Below are 22,166 nucleotides of genomic sequence, written 5' to 3'. Positions count from 1 at the left end.
GGATCCAGGCTGACATGGAGTAGGGTAGGGGTAAGTGTCCCTGGTGCATCCATAGCAGCCATGTTTGTCTCTGCTTTCCCCAGGCAGCTTGCTCTTGAGCTGGACCTGTGTCTTTTCTCCCCCGTTCTGGATACGCTTCTCCCAGCCCTCAGCATGTTTGTTTTCCTACCTGTCAACAACCAGCACCATGGAGAGAAAAAGGTGCACTTTCCCCACCTGGGAGATCAACCTCTCATGTTCTAGATTGCCACTTAGATCTTCAAGTAAGAATGGTAGAAATCTTGTGGGAGGCTGCTTCCTGAAAGGAGTGGCAGCAAAAGCTACCTAGTTCAGTGGTAGGAAGTAGGGTATTTCTAATAATTTCTAATAAAACAGGGTGTTTCTGATAAAACATGACCCCTGCTGATGGTGTCAGCTAAACCCTAGATGTTTTGTCCCCTTGGTCCTTATTTGCCTGGAGCTCTAGGTGTGAACAGGGCTTCTCACAGCCTACTCTCAATCTGAACTAACAATAGCAAGAGCAGTGCCAAATCCAGTGGCAGTCATCTGTGTACCTTTCTGGGATGCAGCCTGGCACCTTTAGTTGCAAGATCATGGTTTTCAACTCCTAAGGACCACCTCTCCTTTCACTGCATCTTCTTGGACTTTATCCAGCACAGAAACACTGTTTGTAAGTGTTTCTACCAAAAAGCATAAAGATGCTTACAAATACATAGTAAGAGACAGGAATGTAGAGACATTGGTCCTCTGGGGACATTTCCACAAAGAAAAAGAGTGTTCTGTCTTCTGTTCATACAGTATTTTAAAGTATTTCTGCCTCTTTCCTGTGAGTTTAGGGGGAAAAAAAAAAAAAAATTATTTACTTCAGTGAGTATTGGTTTAGGATTGACTGAAATCTGATAAAAAATAATAAAAATAAAATGTCTAGGTATATCATCTCTTCCCTAGGAGTGATGGCACACCAGGGCACTTAGAAGACACAAATGTCTTCAAAGGTTCCCTCTCTGGCATTTGGTACTTTGGCCTGCCTTTCCCATCTTCAAATCTTCACTTTCTTCTATAAGAGCTCTGAGCATTTCTGTTTTCTTCCTGAGATTTACAGAACATGAGACTTATTTTCTGTGTAAGTAGGCAATGAAGTTAATGCTATTTCTACACCTTTGTTCCAGGCAAGGGGAGGGGGGGTGATGACTTCCTTTTCTAAAACACTTTGTTTTTCCTGTTTTACCTGAAGCTTTGAAAGACTTTGACCACAAGATTTCAAGCCTGTGGACCCTTAGATACAATAAACCTGGGTGAATTTGGAGGAGATGTTGCCTGTTGTAGCAAAGAAAAAAACAACAACAAAAAAGATAAAACCTTGTGTCTCATGTTCTAAGAGTAATTTTTCATAATTATTAATGGCAAATGGGTGCATATTATATAATAGTGTAATAGCAAACTCTGTTTCTTTAAGTGCCAAGGTATTTTATAAAAGTTTGGCAGAGGAGTCCACAACTGAAAAATAATCTGGTCAAATTATTCAGATGCTGGCATTTGCACACAATTGAGGTGTGCTTTTTGTACCACACAGCGCTGCTGGCTCCTTGTCCAAAGAATGAACCACAATTACACCGCGTCTGAAATTACCATATGTAGCTCCATGCCTAGAACTTTACATTCTCTTCAGGCAACTTCCCAAGGAAGGCCTGGGAAAAGACCAAAGCCTCTGGGAAGGTTACACTTTTTTTGGCACAGCTTTCCCGAGTGGGACGAGGCTGGTGAAAACCCCGTGGGCATCCATGTATGAATGCCACTCCCTCTGCCATGTTTCGGAGGGGACTTGCCGGAGCCCTGGCCCTCCTTCCCCCGGGGTGGGCAGCCTGCAGGCGGGAGGGCAGGCGGCAGGGTCCAGGACGGCGAGCCTGGAGGCTGGGATGGATGATGTGTGAATGGATGCTCCGCGCTCGCCGCGCCGGACGAGCTCTGCCGAACACCTGTCCTCGGGCCGCAGCCCGAGAGGCTGAACTGGGCTCCCGCCCGCCTGGAGGGTCGGGAGAAAAAACGAAAAGCTCGTTCACAGAATTACAGACTATTCTGGGTTGGGAAGGGAGCCACAACCATCACTGAGTCTGACTGGTCCCACCCGCCCTGCCCCAGATGGGTTTGCTCCGAGATACCAAACATCCTCTCTGACGGGGCTCGCTCTTCATTTGTCCCCCAAAGAGCTAAAAAACAGCCGAGGGGTTTTTTGTTGGTTTTTTTGTTTGGTTGGTTTTGGGGTTGTTTTTTTTTGTTTTGTTTTGGGTTTGTTGGTTAGTTTGTTGGTTGATTGGTTGGTTGGTTTTGGTTTGTTTTTTGTTTTTTGGTTTTTTTTTTGAGAGGAGATTGATTCTCCATCCCTGCTTCTATTTTAAAGAAATGGGTCTGGCTCTGCTTCGGGACCTGTGCCCTAACCAGAGGAAAACCCTCCCACTTTTAAAAATAGCTCATAAAGTTACACAAAGGAACAGAGATCAGGTGAGCTTTCTTTTTGCTCTTTAAGTGTTGTTTCCAATAAGGAAAGAAACGATTCGGGTATATTTAATTTGTGTGTGTGTGTGCTTAAATAATGAATATATGCAAAAAGTCCTGTTATCCGACTGGCATCATTATGTTGTGTGTAACCGTATTTATTTATGCAGACACACACACAAAAATTGAAAGCAACGAACAAAGTTGAAATAAATAACACCACCTAGGTATTGCTGCACACAGAATCATTAAATAGTCGAACACGAGGAGTGACTTATTTTTAAGCCAATGTTTTTCATGTTTTATTACTGAATAGTAGCAGATATTTCATCATGCATAAGTGGTATGAGCATTGAGTAGATGATAGAAATTACATAGGAAAAACAGAAAACAAAACCCGAAAGTTTGCAACGATCCAGATTTATAACCAAATGCAGTCGTTTGCTGTTGTTTCCAAATATCTGGTTTAGAGACCCAGAAAGATGTCTAAAAGGAAGAAGCTTGTTTTCCATATCTTCAGAGCAAATGGGGTCTCCAAATGGAGAAAAAGATGCAGTAACTAATTGATTGCCAGCTGTTTTCTCACACGAATTTCTGTGAATAGAGCTACACAAAATGTTTGTAGTTCCCAAACTGTAATGTTGATCAGCATTAAATTCTTTACCATTCATTCACTGTTATATCTCGGTGTTAAAACTGTGTGTTGAGTGGGCTGGTGAGGGGAGAAGATTTGGGGAATAATTAAATTTGTCAATGATATAGCTAAAGTGTTTTGTAACTGTTTCAGAGTGTGACAACATAAAAAGATCTCAAGGAATAACTAAAATACAAAGCCTTGCAAACCAGTGAGCAAGCCAGTAAGGGAAGTATAGCATTCTCACTTCTCTAAGCAGCTTTACTGTAAAAAGAAAAAAGGAAAAAAATGGGGGGCGGGAAAGACGAACATTTAATATTTTTTTTTTTCCCCCCTAGAGCACAAAAGAACCGTCTACTGGTAGTGCTCTGCCCGCCGGAGAGCATGAGAGGGAGAAGAAGGAGCGCTAATACTGATTGAGTTTTGGATTTTTTTTCCTCTTTTTCTTAGGAAACTGAGCAGCAGAAGCCGGAGCCGGAATGCCCAGGATGCACTGACACAACTGGCAGTCGGATATCGGGAGCGCCGCCAACCGTGGTGACTCAGAGGCAGGATACTCAAGGGGGCGGGGGGCTGCAGGGGACGAGGGGACAAGAACTCAGCGGGACGGCCGGGGCGGGTCAGTGCTCAGCCTCCTCGGCAGCCCCCGCCGCTCCTGGAAGGGGCGGCGGGTCGCGCAGGTATCGCCCCACCGCTCCGTGCGGGCCCCCCGCCGCCACGTCGAGGGGCAGGCGGGCGCGGCCGTCGGGTAGGTGGAGGCGCGCCCCGGCCCGGTGCAGCACAGCCAGGGTCTCCAGAAAGCCGGCGCGGGCCGCGTCGTGAACCGGGAGGCAGCCGGTGCGAGGGTCGGGGCGATTGGGGTCGGCTCCGCGCCGCAGCAGCAGCTCGGCCACCCGCGGGCTGCCCAGCATCATCACCTGCGGGGAGAGACAGCGTCAGCGCCCGCCCCGACCACCGCCGGGAGCCACCGCCGCGGACAGCCTGGGGAGCAGCCGGGGCTGGCGGCGGCCGGACCGGCGTCTCTTTTGGGGCGTAATTCTGCTACGTCGGCCACTTGTCGTCGTGACCTGCATGTATTGTGACAACCGTTTGCGATCTTCCGTATGGGTCCCTTCCAAGCCGAGATAGCCTATGATTAGATGATAAATTAAAAATATTAGCTAGTGGTTTCCAGACTAGGTACAGTACATGTGTATGTTCTGCTTCACGTTTATACCGTTGATATACGCCACGGTATAAATGGTACTTGCGGTGTGTGTATAAGTATATTTATGTGCACACAGACGTTTATACACAGATACAAACACAGTTACGTGTGTGTGTGTGTACAGATATATACACACAATATAGATATAGTCTATGTAATGTACCCTTTATTATATAATAAATAGTGCAAGTGTATATATTATAAATACATTTAGACATGTACATATATTAAAAATATATTGACTATATTTATACACAAAAGAATTTGTAAATATTTCTACTGCATATACACACCATGTATTTTGTGACAGCCCTGAGGGACCTTTCATTGAGGTTGCTGTCACTTTGAATGCATTACCGATTTATCAACGGTCAGCACAGCAATGGGGCAATGCAGCTGGCTGTGGCTCTTTTGGCATTCCGTGTGGATATTTCCGACTTTTCCCCTCCTGACGTTGGGATGAAGATGGTTCTTTCTTTTTTTTTCTCTTTTAGCTCTGTCTTATGCTCAGAGGTGTGAGAGCAGCTGCTGAGCACTCATTAGCAATGCACAAAACTTAACTGATGTAAAATTCCGAATGGTATTTTGTGTCTAAATGGCAAATTCCTAATGACATTCTGCTTATCTGCCAGCTGCAGAAACTTTCAGCAATGTTTGATCATACACAACTGAGCAAAACCCACCCAACAATAAACCCAAATCAACCAAAAACCAAAATAAATTTGCACATGGGATTTTACTTCCCTTACTGTCTTGGTCATTTTCAGTGGAATTTTAACTGCCATAAATTGTGACTTAACACTTCGAAAAAGATCTTAAGACTGGGTTTTTCTATCAATTTATTTATTGGGACTTTGATTTGTGCACTTCAAATAATTTGGTTTATTTATAGTAGAAGTGTGAAAATACTTTTAAAGGTCATAATATATAAATTTCCGATATTAATCTTTTCCAGAAAGAAAAAGAGTGTCCACATATTCAAGTGTCAGCCATTTTACAAGTTGCTGACAAGAGAAAGAGAACTTAGTCTGAGATGAGGAAAGAGATAATTTATAAGAGTTTGGAGATTTTTTTCATCTGTAATTTGAATATAAAACTGAAATAAAACGAATAAATTTCTGACAGCCTTTCTCTGAAATATACTTCAGATAAATATTTCTTTTTTTATGTAAAGTGCAAGGACCAAAATGGCTGTTCAGCTTAGCTGATGAATCATTAAATATATCTCTTCAAATGGCAACTTGAAAAATCTTCATGAGATACATCACTCTAGTTTAAATCACAGTTTATTTATGGTTCAATGAATATTTTAAAAGTGTCTACCTAAGTATGTCGATTAATATAACACACTTTTAACTCTCAAACTGCCTGGAAAGCAACTCTACGTACTGGTACTTCTAACATCTATCAATAAGTGCTGCCACTATTAATGGAAACAGAATATTAAAATTACTACTACTAAAAGAAGAAAAGAGGTGGCTACTAATATATACCTACTTTCAAGTTGCAATTTTTACCAGCACGGTTTCTAGGTTCTTTGTTCATGAATATACAAGAAAGGGACCCCACTTCGATTTCGTTGGGGAAAAAAATACCTGTTCGTGCCATATTTAAAAAATTAATTAATTTGCTCGAAGTGCAGATAATTCCCCAAACCTATCTGGGTCGTTATCTGGAAGCGGATTTTGCAGTCCCACTTCTCATTTTGAGTACCCCCTAGAAAAATTCGTTTGCTGACGTCGGCTTCCCACTAAATTCCATCTTGGATTTTCAGGATTTATTGAACAATAAAAGGTCCATTTGAATTCAGACAGCTGCGGCTGGAGTATGGTTCCGATCATAACAATAAAAATTCATTCTAAACAGGAAATATCCATCCTTCCCCGCCGGCGTGGTAGAGCATAGCTCCGCCCCTGCCCCCCCCACGCAGCTGCCCCCTCTCCCTTTGCGCTCCGTACCTGGAGCGGGGTTCTCCCGAAGGCGTTGGTCCCGTTGGGATCCACGCCTGCGTCCAGGAGCTTCTTCACCTCTTCGTGGTCCCCGCGGGCGGCGGCGCTGCACAGGCGGTCGACGTCGCCTCGGGGGGATCCCTCCATCGCCCCCCACCGACCTGAGCCACACGGCTGCCGCTGGCTTTCCCTATTCCCCAACTGCGATCTGGTCTGACGCAGTTCTTTTTTTCCCTGGGGCAGCGGCCGCCCCCCCCTGTCCGGCCCCCTTGTCCCCTCCCCGCCCCGCGCACTGCTCCGGAGGGGCAGGCGCTGCGGCATCCGCCCTCCCCCGGCTCCCCGCGGCTGCGGTAAAACCCGCGCACCCTCCCGGGGCGGGGCGGGGGGGCACCGGCAGAGCGGCGAAGGACCGGGGGATGCCAGCCTGGTCCTCAAGCACGGCATGTCGGAGGGCAGGGCTTTCGCGGCGTTTTCCTCTCACCGGGGAGAGGGGATGGGGGCAGCAGCCTTGTGCCCCGAACCTCTCCCCATACCCGGGCGAAGACAGGGGAGCGGGGCGCAGACCCACGGACAACCAGCTTCCACGGCTGCTGCCTCGGCCGGGGCAGGTGGGACGCGCCACGCGAGTATCTAACGCGGGGGCTCGACGATAAGACGAAGGGGCGACGGACCTGAGCTTTCCCAGGATAGAGAGGGACTTTCTGTGCGAGTGATGGCTCTCATTTCTGCCTCCGAAAGGGGTCCTGCCCTGCCCGGGCATCTCCGAGCTGTGGGTCGGGGGTCCATCCTTCCATCCGGCGTCTGCCGGGAGCTGGAGGACTCGACGGAAGGGAGGGAGCCGTGCCCGCAGCAAGTCTGTGACCAACCTAATGGCACCGGATAGAAGAGGATCGCTTCAGCCTGGTCCTGCCACAGCCTCCCGGGAACACAAAAACGGCGGCTAGAGCCCGCCAGGGTAAGGTGCAGCTCCAGCCGCGCAGCCGGAGGCTAGACGGAAGAATATCGCCTTGCAGCGGCACGCTCCTCAAAATACAGGCATCTGGCTTTTCCTCCACTTAGATTTCCGCTAAGGGTCGGTCTCCCCGAGAAGGCGTGCAGGTCCCGAGCATGTCTGTGACACACACACACCCCCGCCCCAAGCGAGCCCCCCGCGGCCGTCGAGGCGGAGCGGGTGGTCGGCACTCACGACGATCGGGACCGTGAAGTTTTTATTCTGCCACCTCGAAGATCCGGGCAGACCTTTGTAAGAGGCAAGGGGAAGGGCAGACCTTTGTAAGAGGCAAGGGGAATAAGAGTGCTTTTCAGGGTTCTGTTTTCCTTTTTTTTGCTGTTTTTTTTTTTTCCCCTCCCCCCCCACGCCCCTCCCACCCCTCACAATGTCAGTTCCCTAATCTCCTCTTTTTTAAGTTGCAGAAGACCGGTGCGACGCCACAGGAGAAGTATCCGCTGTGCAGATTCAAGCCCCGAAGAGCTCTGCATAGCTAAAAGAAAAACCCGGTGATTTTATGCCTACATTTACTATTAGCCAAAACCAGAAACATCCTCGGATGAGAAAAAATAAACACAGATTTATCCCTGAATAGACAAGTCAGAGGTTCACTAAAATACCTTCATTTAGAGGCTTTTTTAGAGCCTCCCTTGCAAAGTTTCTGGGGCAAGTGAGGGTCCAACATTTGAGGCGATACCCTTGCTTGCCGGGACTAGTGGTGAACTCCCACCACACCATGGCTTTTGTACAGTGCGTGGTGAAAAGGGGCCCTTGGGACAGACAGACAATTTAAAACATATAAACATATAAACAAACAAACAAACAAATAAATAAAGTTTAAAAGAGTGGATTTTTAAAAGTCTGTTAAGTCTAAGAAATTAAGACTACCCCATACCCAAAAGATAAAGTATCTTCCAGTTTTCCTTCTGCTCTCTGACATTAATGATGGCCACACAGAGATAAATCCAAGGAGAAAACATCATTGGTTATGTCTTTTAGGTGTCTTAAAATTTCAAATAATGATGCATGGCAGGGTTGCAGGTTATTGCTGCCTAGCCTTGCTTTCTGCAAAATAGTATTGGTCATGGATTTTATGCATCTGTATGTATACATATAAGAATACACTTCATTTAGTAATATATATAACAGGTTGGACTCAATGACCTTAAAGATCTTTTCCAACCTAGTTAATTCTGTGGAGAAAAATAAAAATGCACATTCATATGTCAATATATTTTCAAGTGAAGATGTTACTTCAGATCAGAGGGCCTGTCTGTATTTCCATCTCCATCTCTATCTCCACTAAATTATGTTAAAAGCTAATAGTGTAAAACAACAAATACTGTCCCATTGTTGTGTCCCAACATTACTGACCCTCCAAATCTCATATCAAACTACTAGAACATTTTTAAGTCACAGCATTTTAAGTTACATTATTGAAATAATGTGATTTCTTCCCCCTCTAAAAGCAAATCTTATATTATACAATTCTAGTATACCTCAAATTAATCAAAACATAACAACACAGAGTCATATCTGAAGTTAGAGTAACAATAACACAGCCTAAGCTAGTGTTATTTGAAAAAGAACCTTGTATTGCACTTGTATCTCAGGGGGGAGGGAGGTGAATCACTTTTTCCCCCAAGCAAACCTAGCTGCAAAGATATTTTCACAAGAGTAAAAAAAATAAAAAAGGAATCATGTTAAGCAATGTCCCTATCCTACATTTCTGCTCTTACTTAATTTTAGAATCATTACTCAGCCATACAGATCTTTGACATTGAAAACAGATCAATTTTAAAGGACGGAAGACGTAGCCCTCAGCTAACAAGCGCAGCCATCTTACAGTACCCTGTTTAAGGTTTAGCAAGTTTTACCCTTTCAACAGCAACAACAACAAAATTCAAAACATTTACATTTTATCTAACAAGTATTTGGATATTAGATTCAGGGGTTAATTAAATACTATAAAGAGACAAACTATAAAGAACATAATATTGTGATTTCCTAGCTTGTAAACTGGCTAAAAGGGCACAAGACAGGCAGGGGTAGGCGGTGCAATGGTTGCATGGAAGTAACTTGCTCTATATCCAAGGTGAGGAGGAAACAGTTTTTCCAAGTTACACTAAAAATGAAGCAATACCCATGTATAGAAATAGTTTAACATTATTGTTCTTCTTTTCACTTTAAAATGTCAGAATATTTGCAAAGATATCTATCCTGATTACACACATTGGTTAAGAAGGAGAAAATCTATCACCTTAATTTTAGTCATTCTGAAGTTGTGCCCTGAGAAACCCTGAGATTTCTATTGAACTTAAAAATGATCAAAAATTGTACCAGACAAGCAAAGCCAAAACCAAACCACACACAAAAACTCAAACATAATTCAAAGAAACTGCATAATAACGAATAAATACTTCACTCAAATAAGAGTGTATCCTGCAATCAGAGATTATGTAAGGTTAAAAAGGACTTTCAGAGTATTACTGCCAATCCCACCCCACCACCCTTCCTCATCCAGCCTGGTCTCAGACAATTCTAGAGATGGGGTAGCCACAACTCCATTGTATGTTATTCTAGACAATTATAATTATCCATTAACGGACAGTTAAAATTTATCCATTATTAGGCAATGTATTTTTTGTAGGGTTTTTCGGTTTTGTTTTGTGGGGTTTTTTTTGGTGGGTTTTTAAATTTAAATTTTCTAAACACACATGTCTTACTCCATCTCAGGCCCTTCAAAATGAGATTTGTAGTCTAGAGATAACTGGCATTTTAGAAAAACCCTTCTCCCTGATTAAAAGCTCAGGGGAAGGGGATAAAAAAAAGTAGCAGCATTTACAGCAAGTGTGGAAATAGAGTGAGAAAATAATAGCCACACTTTCAGATCCGTGAGGGAGTTTTGTTCTTGTTACAGAGAATTTACTATGAGGTGATTAGCACCCTCATATTTATGCTTGTATTTTAGATTCATGCTTTTCAGATCGGACAGAGTATATAGTTTCTTTTCCCCCCATTCAGTGTAGAATGAAGAAACGAGGCCTACTACAAATGCAACAATAAATAAATAAATAAATAAATAAATAAATAAAGGCATTTGAAGTCAACAAGGAAAACTGTCTATAGTTTCTGATTTGTGTATAAGTTTTTATATGTGTGTGTGTCACTCTGTATAGCCCCACACTTTTTATTCAAATAGCACTGGAAGAAATCTAAACAGAGTGGAGCTGGGAAACTCTGAATTACTTTATCTCCACACCCTGAGTTCCACAGCTTGAAAGATTAAAAATTTTATACATCTATTTATACATGTATAAAATAAATTGTCTCTATTTTTGAACTCATTTTGAGGCAAATATTTTTACTTCTCTTCCACCTCTGTTCTTTTTCAGTCTGTGCTCTTTATTAGAGGAGGTGGTGGAATGGTCTAACAGCATGATCTAATAGCAAAATCCACCAAGAGGATTTTGCAGAACAATCAAATTCTCATCAGAATTAATATTCATTTTAGCTTCACAGTAAGTCTAATTATAATTATTATATTCTATGTGTGATAATCAGTGTCATGGTCCACAACAATCCGATTTTGCACTCTGCAATAAGGTAAAAGTCTCTGAAACTGCCCGAGCCTCGCATGTCTCTCAAGGTCCTTCATACGAGTGTATTTTTATTAACACTTTCTGACCCTGATCGGCCACTTTGACCCTTATTTCTCCTATTGTCTTAATGGTAAGGGAAGGAGAAGTAGGCCACTGTATTTCACTGTCGTTTACAAGAGTGGAAAGTAATACACGATCGGAAAACAGTGGCCATTTTCTCTCTTCAGAGCAATAACTATGCTTTTTGTTTGCGAGAAACTGTCTGGAAATGATGGTAAGGAGTGGTGGGTTTATATTTTCGTAATAAACTATACAGAAAACTTCCCAAAAAGTGAGAGGCAATGCAGAAATAATAACTGCAGTAAGGTTTCAAGAACCGGACATTTTCTACTGCGTTTAAAAAAAAAAAAAAAACCAAAAAACAAAAAACAAAAAACCAAAACCCACAAACCCAACCAAACAACGCCAAACAGAAACACGCAGCCTGTAGAAATCTGTGTTCCTGGTGCCATCTGAGCATGTGGCGCGGAAGGGTCCCTACGGAGCTGCCACCGGCGGCGGCCCGGCGCCTCCCGCTCCCGCCGCTCCCGCCGCCCCCGAGCAGCCCCGCTCCCGGAGTCCTACCTGGGCCGGGGGCTCCCGCGGGGCCCCCCCCCCAGGGCCAGCCGCAGGGGGAGGCGGCGCGGCCAGCGCAACCCCAGCGCCCCGAAAACGCGGCGGAGGATGCGCCAGCCCAGCGCCCAGGCCCGGGGCAGGCTGCGAGGGCGCCGAAAGTGGATAGTGCACCTTATCGGGGGGGGCATGGGTGCGGAGAAGCCGCGGGCTCGTCGCGGTACAAATACCTCCCCAGCAGGGCCCCGCCGGTGAATCGGCCCTCTCACCCTCCATTCATTGGAGAGGATTTTCTTTCTTTTTTTTTTTTTTTCTTTTTTTTTTTCTCTTTTTTTTCTTTTCCGTTTAACTCGTTTCGACTCCCCATTTCACTTCACCTCCCTCTGCTCCCCCCTCCTCCGCTACACCCCTCTCTAAACTCCTCCCATGATGATGGCTCCCTGCTCGAAAAGCGGGCGAAGGAAAATTGGCGGCGGGGGATGGGGACGGGGGGGATCGTCGTGTTCTCTGCCCTCCCACTGTCTGGTCCCGGGGAGCACCGCCGCCAGACGGGCGTGGAGAGCGGCCAATCGCAGGGCGCTCCCCTGCTTTCAAATAAAGCCTTGACGACAACTCCTTGCCCCCCCTTCCCCCCCACCCCGCTCTGCCCCTCCAAACACGCCGCCTCCCGCTCCGTCTGGGGACTCGTTTGGGCTTTTTTCTTGCTCTTCGGTTGCTCTCAGACCTCATTCCCCCCGGGAAAACCCCGACGGGAAGGGGGCCTGCGGCGGCCCGCAGCGCTGCGCTGGCACTTTGAGAGCCGGCTAGCGGATCGCTGACGCTTTAAAAGCGCGGGCCAGCGTTGGCCCGGGCGAGAAGCATTTCTCGTCACATGGCCATTTGAACGGGACGCGGGAGCGCTGCGTAGCGAAGCGGCGGGGGTGGGGGGGGGGAGAGAAAAGGAAAGAGGATCTCGATTGCCCCGCGCTGGTCGCCGAAACGGGTAATGAACGGCTCCCCGCCCAGCCCCCGGGCCTTCTCCCAGCCGGGCTCCGCGCTGTGGGACCTCTTCGCTTTCCTTTTGAAAGGCGAGGCTTTAGAGGGGAGCGGGGGAGCAGCGGAGGGCCGCTCAGAAGCCCCAGTCAACCTGCTGGCGCTCTCCTGCCGTCCTGGCTCTCAGCCAGTGCTGAGCCAGCTCTGCCGCCGAGCGCAGCATCCCTGGGCGGTGAAGTGGGTTACTGCTACCTCCCCGTCCCAGCCCCCACCCCAAAAATCCTACCTGCTCTGCCTCCTCCCGGGTGCGGGGTACCTCTGTGAGAGGGGTGAGAAGAAGGATGGGCAGGCAGAGCGTCGTTTTTGCTGGCACGTCTTTATCCTCCCCGGGCGCTGCGGGGCCCGGCTCGGCTGGAGGCAGCTGGGAGAGAGGGTCAGGGCAGCTCCGGGACTGGGGGAGCCGAGGGAAAAGCACCGGGAGGGGACGCAGAGAGTAGTAGAAGTAGTCCTTGGGAGGGAGCCAGTAATTGTTTCTTTTCAAGTCCAATTTCAAGCCTGGGAAACTGGGTGAGTAAAATCGGCCATTTCGAAATGAAACCACCTTTCGAGAGAAGCTTTATTATTTTTTTTTTTTCTTCTCCCCCTCCCCCCCCCCCTCCCTTCCCCCCCCCCCCCCCGTTGTTTTTTCCCCCTCTTCTCCCCTGCCGCGACTACTGCTTCCCGACAGGCAAGGTAAAATTCAGATAAATGAATGCCTACCTGGCTGTGTGTAGCAGGTGCCGGAGCAGCAGCGAGAGGATGGACAGACGACTCCGGCAATAGAAACCGAATACCCACCAACGCTGAATGCACGGCCGATCCGGGGCTGGTCGCGCACAGGGTGCAAACCCCGCTGCAGAAGGGTGTATGTGTGCTCGCACATGTACTCAGTTACAGCTGCATTATCAATAATAAAAATTGTGCGTAATCTGCCACCTTAAACATAATGATTTTAGGGCTTTTTTGATAAAGTGTACTGCTGCTGCTGTTTGTTGTTAACTGCTACTATTTTTTTCAAGGAGGATTCCAAGCCCTGGAGCCGCTGCTGCTGCCAGAAGAAAAAGTGCCTGTGGAAGGTCCTGCAGCCAAGCAGATCTCGCTGGTGATCCCCATCCTTCCACGGAGTGAGTAGTCCCCACCATGGGGCTGTCCTGGGAAGGGGGTCCGGACCTACTCCACGAGGCACATTTATAACAATTAGGTACTTAGCCCTGGTAGGTTTTCAGAGCATACTTTGCTTATTTGGTGCAGTCAGCCTCTCAAATTGTGTAATTTCCCTGCTAACTTTATAAACAATAACAGTAATAATATAATATTACTATTTCTGTAGCTATAGTTTCATAAGCCTTCATGGATATGCTAAAAAATTGAAATAAAATCTGGTTCTTAGAGAAGATGACAATTTAACTTCTGAAAACTGGAATACTGGTCCAATTGAGGATGGAAGTGCAGTTTAATAGACACTGTGCTGTAAGGAGTGTGGTCAGGCTCTATCTTTCTCCCATCTCCACACCTGGTTGCAGGTCCATTCTGGTTCCCACAGGCATATGGGATGCAGGCACTTAACTGCTGCATCCCCAGTGGTGTCCTTCATTCAGCTATGCCACGCTCTAGGGCAAAGTGCAGCCCAAATTATAAAGGTGTTACAAACACATATTATAATGTTACATGTTATACATATTTAAAGATATGTATAAAATATATGTTCTAGGCAGTCTTATGATGAAAAACTGTGAATATAGACTAAAGATAACATAAATCTTTGGTATGTGTTTTATACATTCTACAAATAGAAATTATACATATAATTTCGTTATAATTAAACCAAGAAACATAATTAAACAACTAAGCATATTACATAAAAAATAATATAAAATACATATAAAAATAATTGATAAGCAAATGTATCACAATGATGCGCAATCATAAAATTTTACGTGTGTGTTCTATATGTGTATCATGTATATTTTATATAGGTACTACATAGATATATTATGTACATTAATGACATAACTATTTTTTAGCATGATAACAGATACAAAGTAATTATAAATCATGCATTGTATGAAACTACATTATAATAAATAAGATATTCCAACACATTAAAAAAAAGGTATATACATTATTTTTCATGTTTATATATGAGATACCTAGGGGTTGGATACTCAGTAGGAATGCAAAACCAAGATAAATCTTTTTCACATTTTCTACAGGTAGCTCTGCAAAAGTGCCCAGGATTACCACTAGGGTACAAGACCTGAGCTCTGTCACTGCCTCACCTGGCTTCCGTTTCCCTGCCCCTAAGGTGCAGTGAGCACAACCCCTCTTGGGTTCCAGGGAGAGAGGCAGGGTCCCACACTGGCTGGGAGCACCGTCCCTGCCACCTGCCTCACTGCCTAGCTCACTGTTCTCTGGGGGCTTGGGACACGCTGCCTCCTCCTTTCACCTTGGCAGAGGTTGGGCTGCCAATGTACCTTTTTCCTGGGGTGCTCACATCCAACTCCCCGAAGCAGCCAGTGGAACATGCATCGACTCTCACATAATCAATATAGAGACCTTCTTCTTGTTCCTCCACCAGCAGAAGAGCTGTTTCAAAGGTTTGCTTGTTTCTTTACCAAATGTGTCACCTCTGAGCATCTTGGGAAGCACTGGGGTTGAGCTCCGATTATGACTTTTAATTTTTTCTTTATGGCTGTCTTGGTTTTATACTCACATGATTTTTTAGAAGCAGTATAACACAGGTGAGGTCACTTGCAAGTTGTTAAAACGAGTACTTCAACTTGGGACCTTGCTTGCAGAGACACAAATCTCTATTTTCTCCTTCCCAGGTCTCATGCTTGCAGCCTACACAAGGAGAGCCAAGGATGTACTGTGGATATGTGTACAGACATGCACAGGATCTGTTTAAGGAGGTATTTACCAAAGCTGCAATCACACCAGGAAGCACTGATCCTTCTGTCCAGCCGGTTTTGCCAGAGAGAGGCAGATTGGCTTCAGCACCCCTTCAGTTCAGCTTAACCAAAATCAAACAGGGAGCTGTCGGGACAGGGCAACACTGAAGCCTCTCCCATCTTCTTCAGATGGAGGGCTAGCAAGTGTGAGTGGGGAGCCTCTGTGGAAGAGAAAGTCCAGACTCAGACCCATCAAAACAGAGGAAGGGTTTATAGTACCATATCTCTGTGTGACGATTTTCCTTCATATTTAATATTCAGTATTTGCTATTTAATATTTTCACATTTAGTATTTTCTTCATATTTCATATTTCGTACTTCATATTTAATATTTTCTTCAGTGTTTGGACTCTTGTGTGAAAAAGAGGACGTGCAGAGTGCCATAGCATTTCCAGTGCAGGATAATATTCAGGCATGAGCAAAGACTATTTCCCTTTGTGCATGCCAACAGGGAAATCAGACCCGGGATTATTCCTCAGCATCGCATGATTACTGTTCGACTTGGTGTCTTCCGAGTCGGGCGCGCGCGGTAACTTTGGGGAAGGGATGCCCGGGGAGAGGTGAGGCGCGGAGCCGCGGGTCGCGCAGGTATCGCCCCACCGCTCCGTGCGGGCCCCCCGCCGCCACGTCGAGGGGCAGGCGGCCGCGGCCGTCGGGTAGGTGGAGGCGCGCCCCGGCCCGGTGCAGCACAGCCAGGGTCTCCAGAAAGCCGGCGCGGGCCGCGTCGTGAACCGGGAGGCAGCCGGTGCGAGGGTCGGGGCGATTGGGGTCGGCTCCGCGCCGCAGCAGCAGCTCGGCCACCCGCGGGCTGCCCAGCATCATCACCTGCGGGGAGAGACAGCGTCAGCGGCCGCTGCTGAGCTCAAGCTTCCTCTCTCCCCGAAGGAAAGGGGATCCGCAGTGGAAAGGAGATGAAAGTCCGCGGGGGAAGCACAGAGATCGGCTCCAGACGTGCCACGAACGGTGGAGAACATGTACCCGTCGGGGGAGCTGTGCCGAATTGGGAAAACTTCTTTATCCACGCCAGGGGACAGGAGGGAACAGGTAGGGCAGAGATGTGCGGGACCCATGTCGGGATCGGGGTGTGTGGATGCACAGTGGGGCTGCTCCGCGACAGGAGCCGGCGGGGGTCGGTAGGCTCGGAGCAGATGAACCCGGGGAAGGGACCCGCCCTTCTGCTGACGCGCTTCCACAGAAAGCCAGGGCAAGTCGAAGTCGCTTTGCGCCGGTCCCTGCAGGACTGTGCCGGTGCAGCAGCTCGCGAGGACCGCCGTCGTTCCACTCGCATGGGTGGCACTTCTCCAGGGTGTCCTTGGCAAGGGCAGAAGCGTAATGCAGGGCATAATGCACCGTGTCTGCGGCGCCGCACCCGCGCTTCCCTCTCCCGGAGGGAATGAACTTTTGCTGACCCATTTGTCCAGGACAGGGCAAACATGTCCGGCAGCCCTTCACCTCGGGCTCACCATTTTCAAAGTCTCCCCTAGCGCACCCAGCAGTGAGTTCAGGGGCTGAGTCCCTCCTGCAAAAATTAGGGAAAAACATCCCCAGAAATAAAAATGCAAAAGCACTGGAGGACGGCGAGAAATACCTGTTTCGAGTGAAATGCTCCCACCGACATTTTGCAGGAGAGGGTTTCACAAGCACTGGCAGGAAAACTTAAATATAGCTTCTCAGATTATTCCAGTTTCGTTTTATTTTTAAATTTTAAGAAAAAGCTGGCTAAAACCACCTCGAAAATTAACTCAGCCTTTAAAAATTTAACCTCTACTACACCTCAGGGCACTATCTCTACCCACACGTTCACACGAGCATAAAATGTGGGCAGACAGAGCCCCACAGGGATTGCTCGTTGTCTACCTGCAGCGTCACCTGGGCAAGGCTATCACGACCGGGTGTTTCTGTTTGTGGGAACCACACAATATTTTTATTTTTTTCCATAGGAGAGGAGACAAAAAATACTAACAGTCATATAAAGCAGAAGACGAGGTATAACGAAGGGGACATTATTTCTGCAAACGTGAGTTGTCATATTTTATTGCACGTTTATTGCGAGATGAGCATTAAAGTTCTCGGATTTGAGTCATCCTATCTCAGTTGGTTCAAATAAAATAAAAGGTTGCTAAGACTAAAACCTCCCTGTTGTGGCCGTCATCGGAGAAGCCTTTCTCTTTCCCAGAGAGGCGAGAAGAACCCCTGTGCCACACCGCCTAGACAGCAGCCGAGCGCAGTGACGGGGGGCGGCCACCTCCGGGGCACCGGAGGGCCCGCTGCTGCCCCGGGGCTGCGACCTAGGGTCTCTGCCCTCGCCCAGCTGCCAATAGTCCGCCTTCCTACCTGCATGGGGGTCCTGCCGTAGGAGTTGACGGGGCTGGGGTCCGCCGCTCCGTCCAGCAGCTCCCTGAGGCGCTGCAGGTCCCCGCGGGCGGTGCCTTTTCCCAGCTCATCCGCCACCACGCCCCCCGCCCGCCGCGCCCCGCACAGCGCCACAGCCGCCACTCGGCCGCCCCGCGCTGCCGGGGCTGGCGGAGACCCCGGCCCGCGGGGACGGCCCTGACCAAGGGAACGCTCGGCCCGAGGCCCCGGCCCGGAGGTTCCGGCCCGGTGCTGTCTCCGAGGCCGCCTCCAGCTGCGAGGAAGCGGCGGAGGCTCCCGGCTCCCGTTTCCTCCACCCGGCTGGGGCCGTCTAACGGGGCGGAGCGACCTACGCTGCTCTCGATGGCAGAGGGACGGCCTCCCGGGCGGGCGGCGGCGGGCTCTCTCTCCACCCTTTATGTTCGTCTATTATTTTATTTTCCGCGGCTCTGCCTTGAGGGCAGCAGCGTCTTAACCAGTGCCTGACCGCCACGAAGGGAGCAGCGGCTGGGGAAGGGGAGGAGCAAAGGTAGCAAAACACCAACGAGAGCGGGACATAAGGAGAAGAGTGGCCCCGGGAAGTAGGATCCTTTCTCCCAGCGGCACTGCCTCCTCGCCCACGAGGCGGCCGCCCCTCCTGGGTGGGCTGCGAGCTCCTGTCTCTGCTTTTTTAGTTAGGCAGGGACACTTAATAAGAGACAGCGGGCGCAGCGGCGCCGACAGCCTTCACTGAGAAAACAATCGCGGCTGCGAAGTCTTCACCGCTTAAACGACCGGGTTTTTTTTTGTTGTTTTTTTTTGTTTGTTTGTTTTTTGGTTGTTTTGTTGTTGTTGTTGTTGGGGTTTGGGTTTTGTTTGGGTTTGATTTTGTTTTTGTTGGGTTTTTTTTTGTTTGTTGGTTTGGTTTTGTTTTTGTTTTTCCCCTTGCAAAAGTTGCAAGCCAAACGAAGGCCTCGGCGAAGAAGCGAGCCCTGCACGGCGGCGGCCGGGTTCCGGCGGGGCGGGGCGGGGCGGGGCGGAGCGGAGCGCTCGGGGCAGCGCGGCGTCGGCAGCACCACGGACAGCTCCCCCCGCGCTGCCCACCGCCTCTGGCCTCCCTCCCTTCCGGGGGAACCCCCGCCTGCCCCTAAAAGTACCTGCCCCTAAAAGTACCCGTTCTAAACGCCCCGCATGTGCGCACGGGTGAAGCGCGATGTCGGGCCGTGTCGGGCACGCTTCTAAAACTGTACTGGCCTAGTGCCAAATTCTTCTTCATCATTACATTTTGCTGCTGTTTCTGTGTTCAGATAGGTAGAAATGAGTGGTGTTTCACTCACAGTAAAGAGCTTATTGAGATAAATTGTTGCTTCTAGTTAAATAATTGAGCTTTTAAACACGATCTGGTGATTTCCTTGTGTTTGGATTTGGTTTTTTTTGTTTGGTTGGTTTGGCTTGGTTTCCTTTGCTCTTTACTAATGAGTTTTCCATTCAAGCACCAGATGCCATACAAATGTGAAAATTAAAATATTTTGGAACTCTACATTAAATAAAACAAAACAAGTGGAATAGTTTAATCTATATGCCCTGGTATGTAGATCACTGTACAATGGAAACACTCAAGCTGTGAGCAGTATAGTTAAGTCTTGAAAAGACTGCAAGCTGATCTTTACAGCAGCTGCAGTGAAGAGCAGTATTGTAGAATCAGTTTCATAGAGATAGCGTATTGATCCTGATTCTCAACTACAGGACAAACAATAAAGAAAAAGCATTTTGACAAGCCTTTGATGCCTTTGATGCCTTTGATGATTATGATATATCCATAAGGTTAAAAAAAAAAAAACATGCCCATTGGAATTGTGTGAAAGATTTAGGTGGGGCACTTTATTTTAACAAAGGAAAAGTATTAAAATAATGCCTAAAGAAAGATAAGCTTTCTAGTTTTTGTTTAACTTGTAATTCCAAGGCTATGTTGTAAATAAGATAACCATGCCCCAAAGTATTCCTTCACACTGCTTTCCTAAAAGGGTGGCATTTTCTACCAGCCTCATGAAATAGTACTGTCAAACATATATGAATGACAAATTAAGCAGTCCTTCATACTTTTTCCTGCATATCAGAAAAACCCACACTGTGCTATTAGGGAAGAGTCCCCTCCAGCAAATTCATAAATGTTCCCTTCTCCCTTTTGCAAATTCATAAATGCTCATTTTCCTGACCAATTAAGGAAACCCTGTCCATTAGCAAAAAATGAGATATTTTAGCTGGAAAGTGCTCGCCTTGGAGCTGGAATCTCAGACAGAGCTTTTGTTCCTTTTGTTCTGAATATGCATTGGCTGTCTGAAGGACAATTTCACTGTCCAGTTGATGGTAGCTTTAAAGATACTGCTACACAGTTGGAAGTGACTTCTTCCTGTTCCAAAATTAATGGTGGAAAGGTAAATTGTACAAGCATGACCTTAAAACAATCCTTCAGGGAGGTGTCAAACCTTTCTGTGCAGCAGGTTTATTAATTATGTATATGGACAGTGACAAAATGCCAAATAAATACAGATCTCATGGCAAGTAGAAAGACCTTGCAAACACTGCAAGAATACAATTTTCTACAATCAAAAAGAGGGAAGAGAGATATTGAGAGATTCAAGAAGATACTCATTAGTATGCATCATATGTAACCAACTTAGTATTGCTCAAAAACTCCAGCGTAATTTTTCCTGGGGAGGAAAAAAATTATTGGCAGTTTGTCCCAGATATGTTTTCTTCTAACTGACACCCTTTCAGTAGTTACATTTGGAGTAGAAAGTTCTGTTCTTCCCTTAGCTGGGTCTCTTTCTCTAGGAAGTAGGAAAATAGACAGCTCTGGTGACCTAACATTGTTTTTCCAGATCAAAATAAATATGCAAATAAGCCAGAACAGAAAAACGTCCTGGTTTTGTACTTATTTCAAGTGTAAGTATAAAAACACTAATTTAGTTTGTCTCTTTGTTATGGTATTGACAGTATTTTGGACGTTTATTTTCTCTTTTTTATCCAGCTGTTCTTTATGTTATATTTCAAGGAAAGTGGACATCAGCACTACAAAACACTGCATAGACAACCTTCTGGCAATTTTATGGCTATTTGCCCAACTGTGTTTGCAATGCTCTCTCTCTGTGTGCACTAGTACTCCTACTGAAGTTTTAAGTTTTACAGATGAAACTTGAAAGAGTTTTTTCCAGGTTTACCTTGAAACTTGCTCCTGTGTTTGGTTATCATGTTGGATATGTCATTTACTTTTCTTTGGCTCTTTGATAAAGTGTTCTTCCAGAATAGTCTAATCAGTGGCAGAGAAAGTACTCTGCTAGAAAACCAACAGCAACAAAGTCAATGGCACCCTCCCAACCCCCAAAAAAACAAATAAAAGAACCCTAAAAAAACCTCAACAAAAACTCAAAGCAAGCAAACAAACAAACAAATGCAACAAAAATCCAAAACAAAACAAAACAAACAAAAAACCTGAATTACTTTCTTATGTTGAAGCTACCAAAACACCAAAACCATATGCTAGCCATCTACCTTGTCTGTAAACTACTCCTGATTTTGTTTTTTGAGAGTAAGGTTTTCCCCTACCAGAAAGAGTTCCTCCATCCACAGAGGTCACACTGGTTTGCTCCTGTGATTTGTACTCTGGAAATCCTCATAAACCACACAATCAAAAAATGTACTATCTAGATATAAGGCTTTTATTTCTCTTTTCCTTTTTTAACTTTCATTTTATATGCCTTCACATTCAGAGATACAGCTAGCTGCAGAGAAAGACATGAGTGTAGAATTTAGGACACATTATTCAGTTCACAAAGTCTAGCACAGCCCCAGCTTTGCATCTGTGACATCTGTGGAAATTGCAGCGCAAAAGTTCTTAGAATCTAAGTAATAATTCTCATGTCCTGCTCATTTAACTGTACAGTGCTGAGCAAACCCCTCTGTCTCTTTGGCTCACATATACGTGTAAGAACTGTGGTCATAGACCTGAAGGACAGTGGGAGAATATTTGATATGCTTTCAGTATAAAAAAATCAAACTGGAAAACTTTCCATACACACCGTCCATGGGCTTCGTGATTCTGCAGTTCCAGGGAACAGTTATCCACTGTCTGAAAAGAGTGTGAGTCAGCCTTGCTTTGACTCCAGCCCCCAGTCCCATTGGTGAAGGTGGTCAGAGCCTTTAATGGGGTTTGACTTTTTAGAGGCTTGGGGGTCAAATTAAAGGCCAAATTGAACAATTTAGGTTTTTTGAATTGAGATTTGCCCGGGGTAGCTGTCAAGAGCATATTGGAGCTGTTCAGATGTTTGTAGAGGCCAAAGTGTCCTGTGGTGATGGGCAGATAGATATTAGTGAGCTCAACTCTAGCT

The 22,166-nt window shown here is 46.5% G+C and overlaps 1 protein-coding gene across 1 annotated transcript; it reads right to left on the bottom strand.

Moving 5' to 3' along the window:
• Positions 1–3,747: 3,747 nt before the first annotated feature.
• LOC102111222 (cyclin-dependent kinase 4 inhibitor B-like) lies at positions 3,748–6,430 on the bottom strand. The gene is made up of 2 exons (XM_005529977.2): positions 6,293–6,430; positions 3,748–4,044 (listed from the first exon to the last, which is right to left on the bottom strand). The coding sequence occupies exons 1-2, from the start codon at positions 6,428–6,430 to the stop codon at positions 3,748–3,750; spliced, it is 435 nt and encodes a 144-aa protein (XP_005530034.2).
• Positions 6,431–22,166: the final 15,736 nt, after the last annotated feature.

The sequence above is a fragment of the Pseudopodoces humilis genome, chromosome 4 (genome assembly GCF_049639895.1).
Source record: "Pseudopodoces humilis isolate 2021_Gansu_Grassland_sample_001 chromosome 4, ASM4963989v1, whole genome shotgun sequence".
Classification (NCBI taxonomy): Eukaryota; Metazoa; Chordata; class Aves; order Passeriformes; family Paridae; genus Pseudopodoces; species Pseudopodoces humilis.
The sequence above is the reverse complement of the archived record's forward strand: the minus strand, read 5'-3'. Positions and strand labels throughout refer to the sequence as shown.

Coding starts and splice junctions, on each gene's coding strand:
- LOC102111222 (XM_005529977.2), bottom strand. CDS start 6,430: ATGGAGGGATCCCCCCGAGGCGACGTCGACCGCCTGTGCAGCGCCGCC. Junction 4,045..6,292: donor TCGGGAGAACCCCGCTCCAG/GTACGGAGCGCA, acceptor CTCTCCCCGCAG/GTGATGATGCTGGGCAGCCC.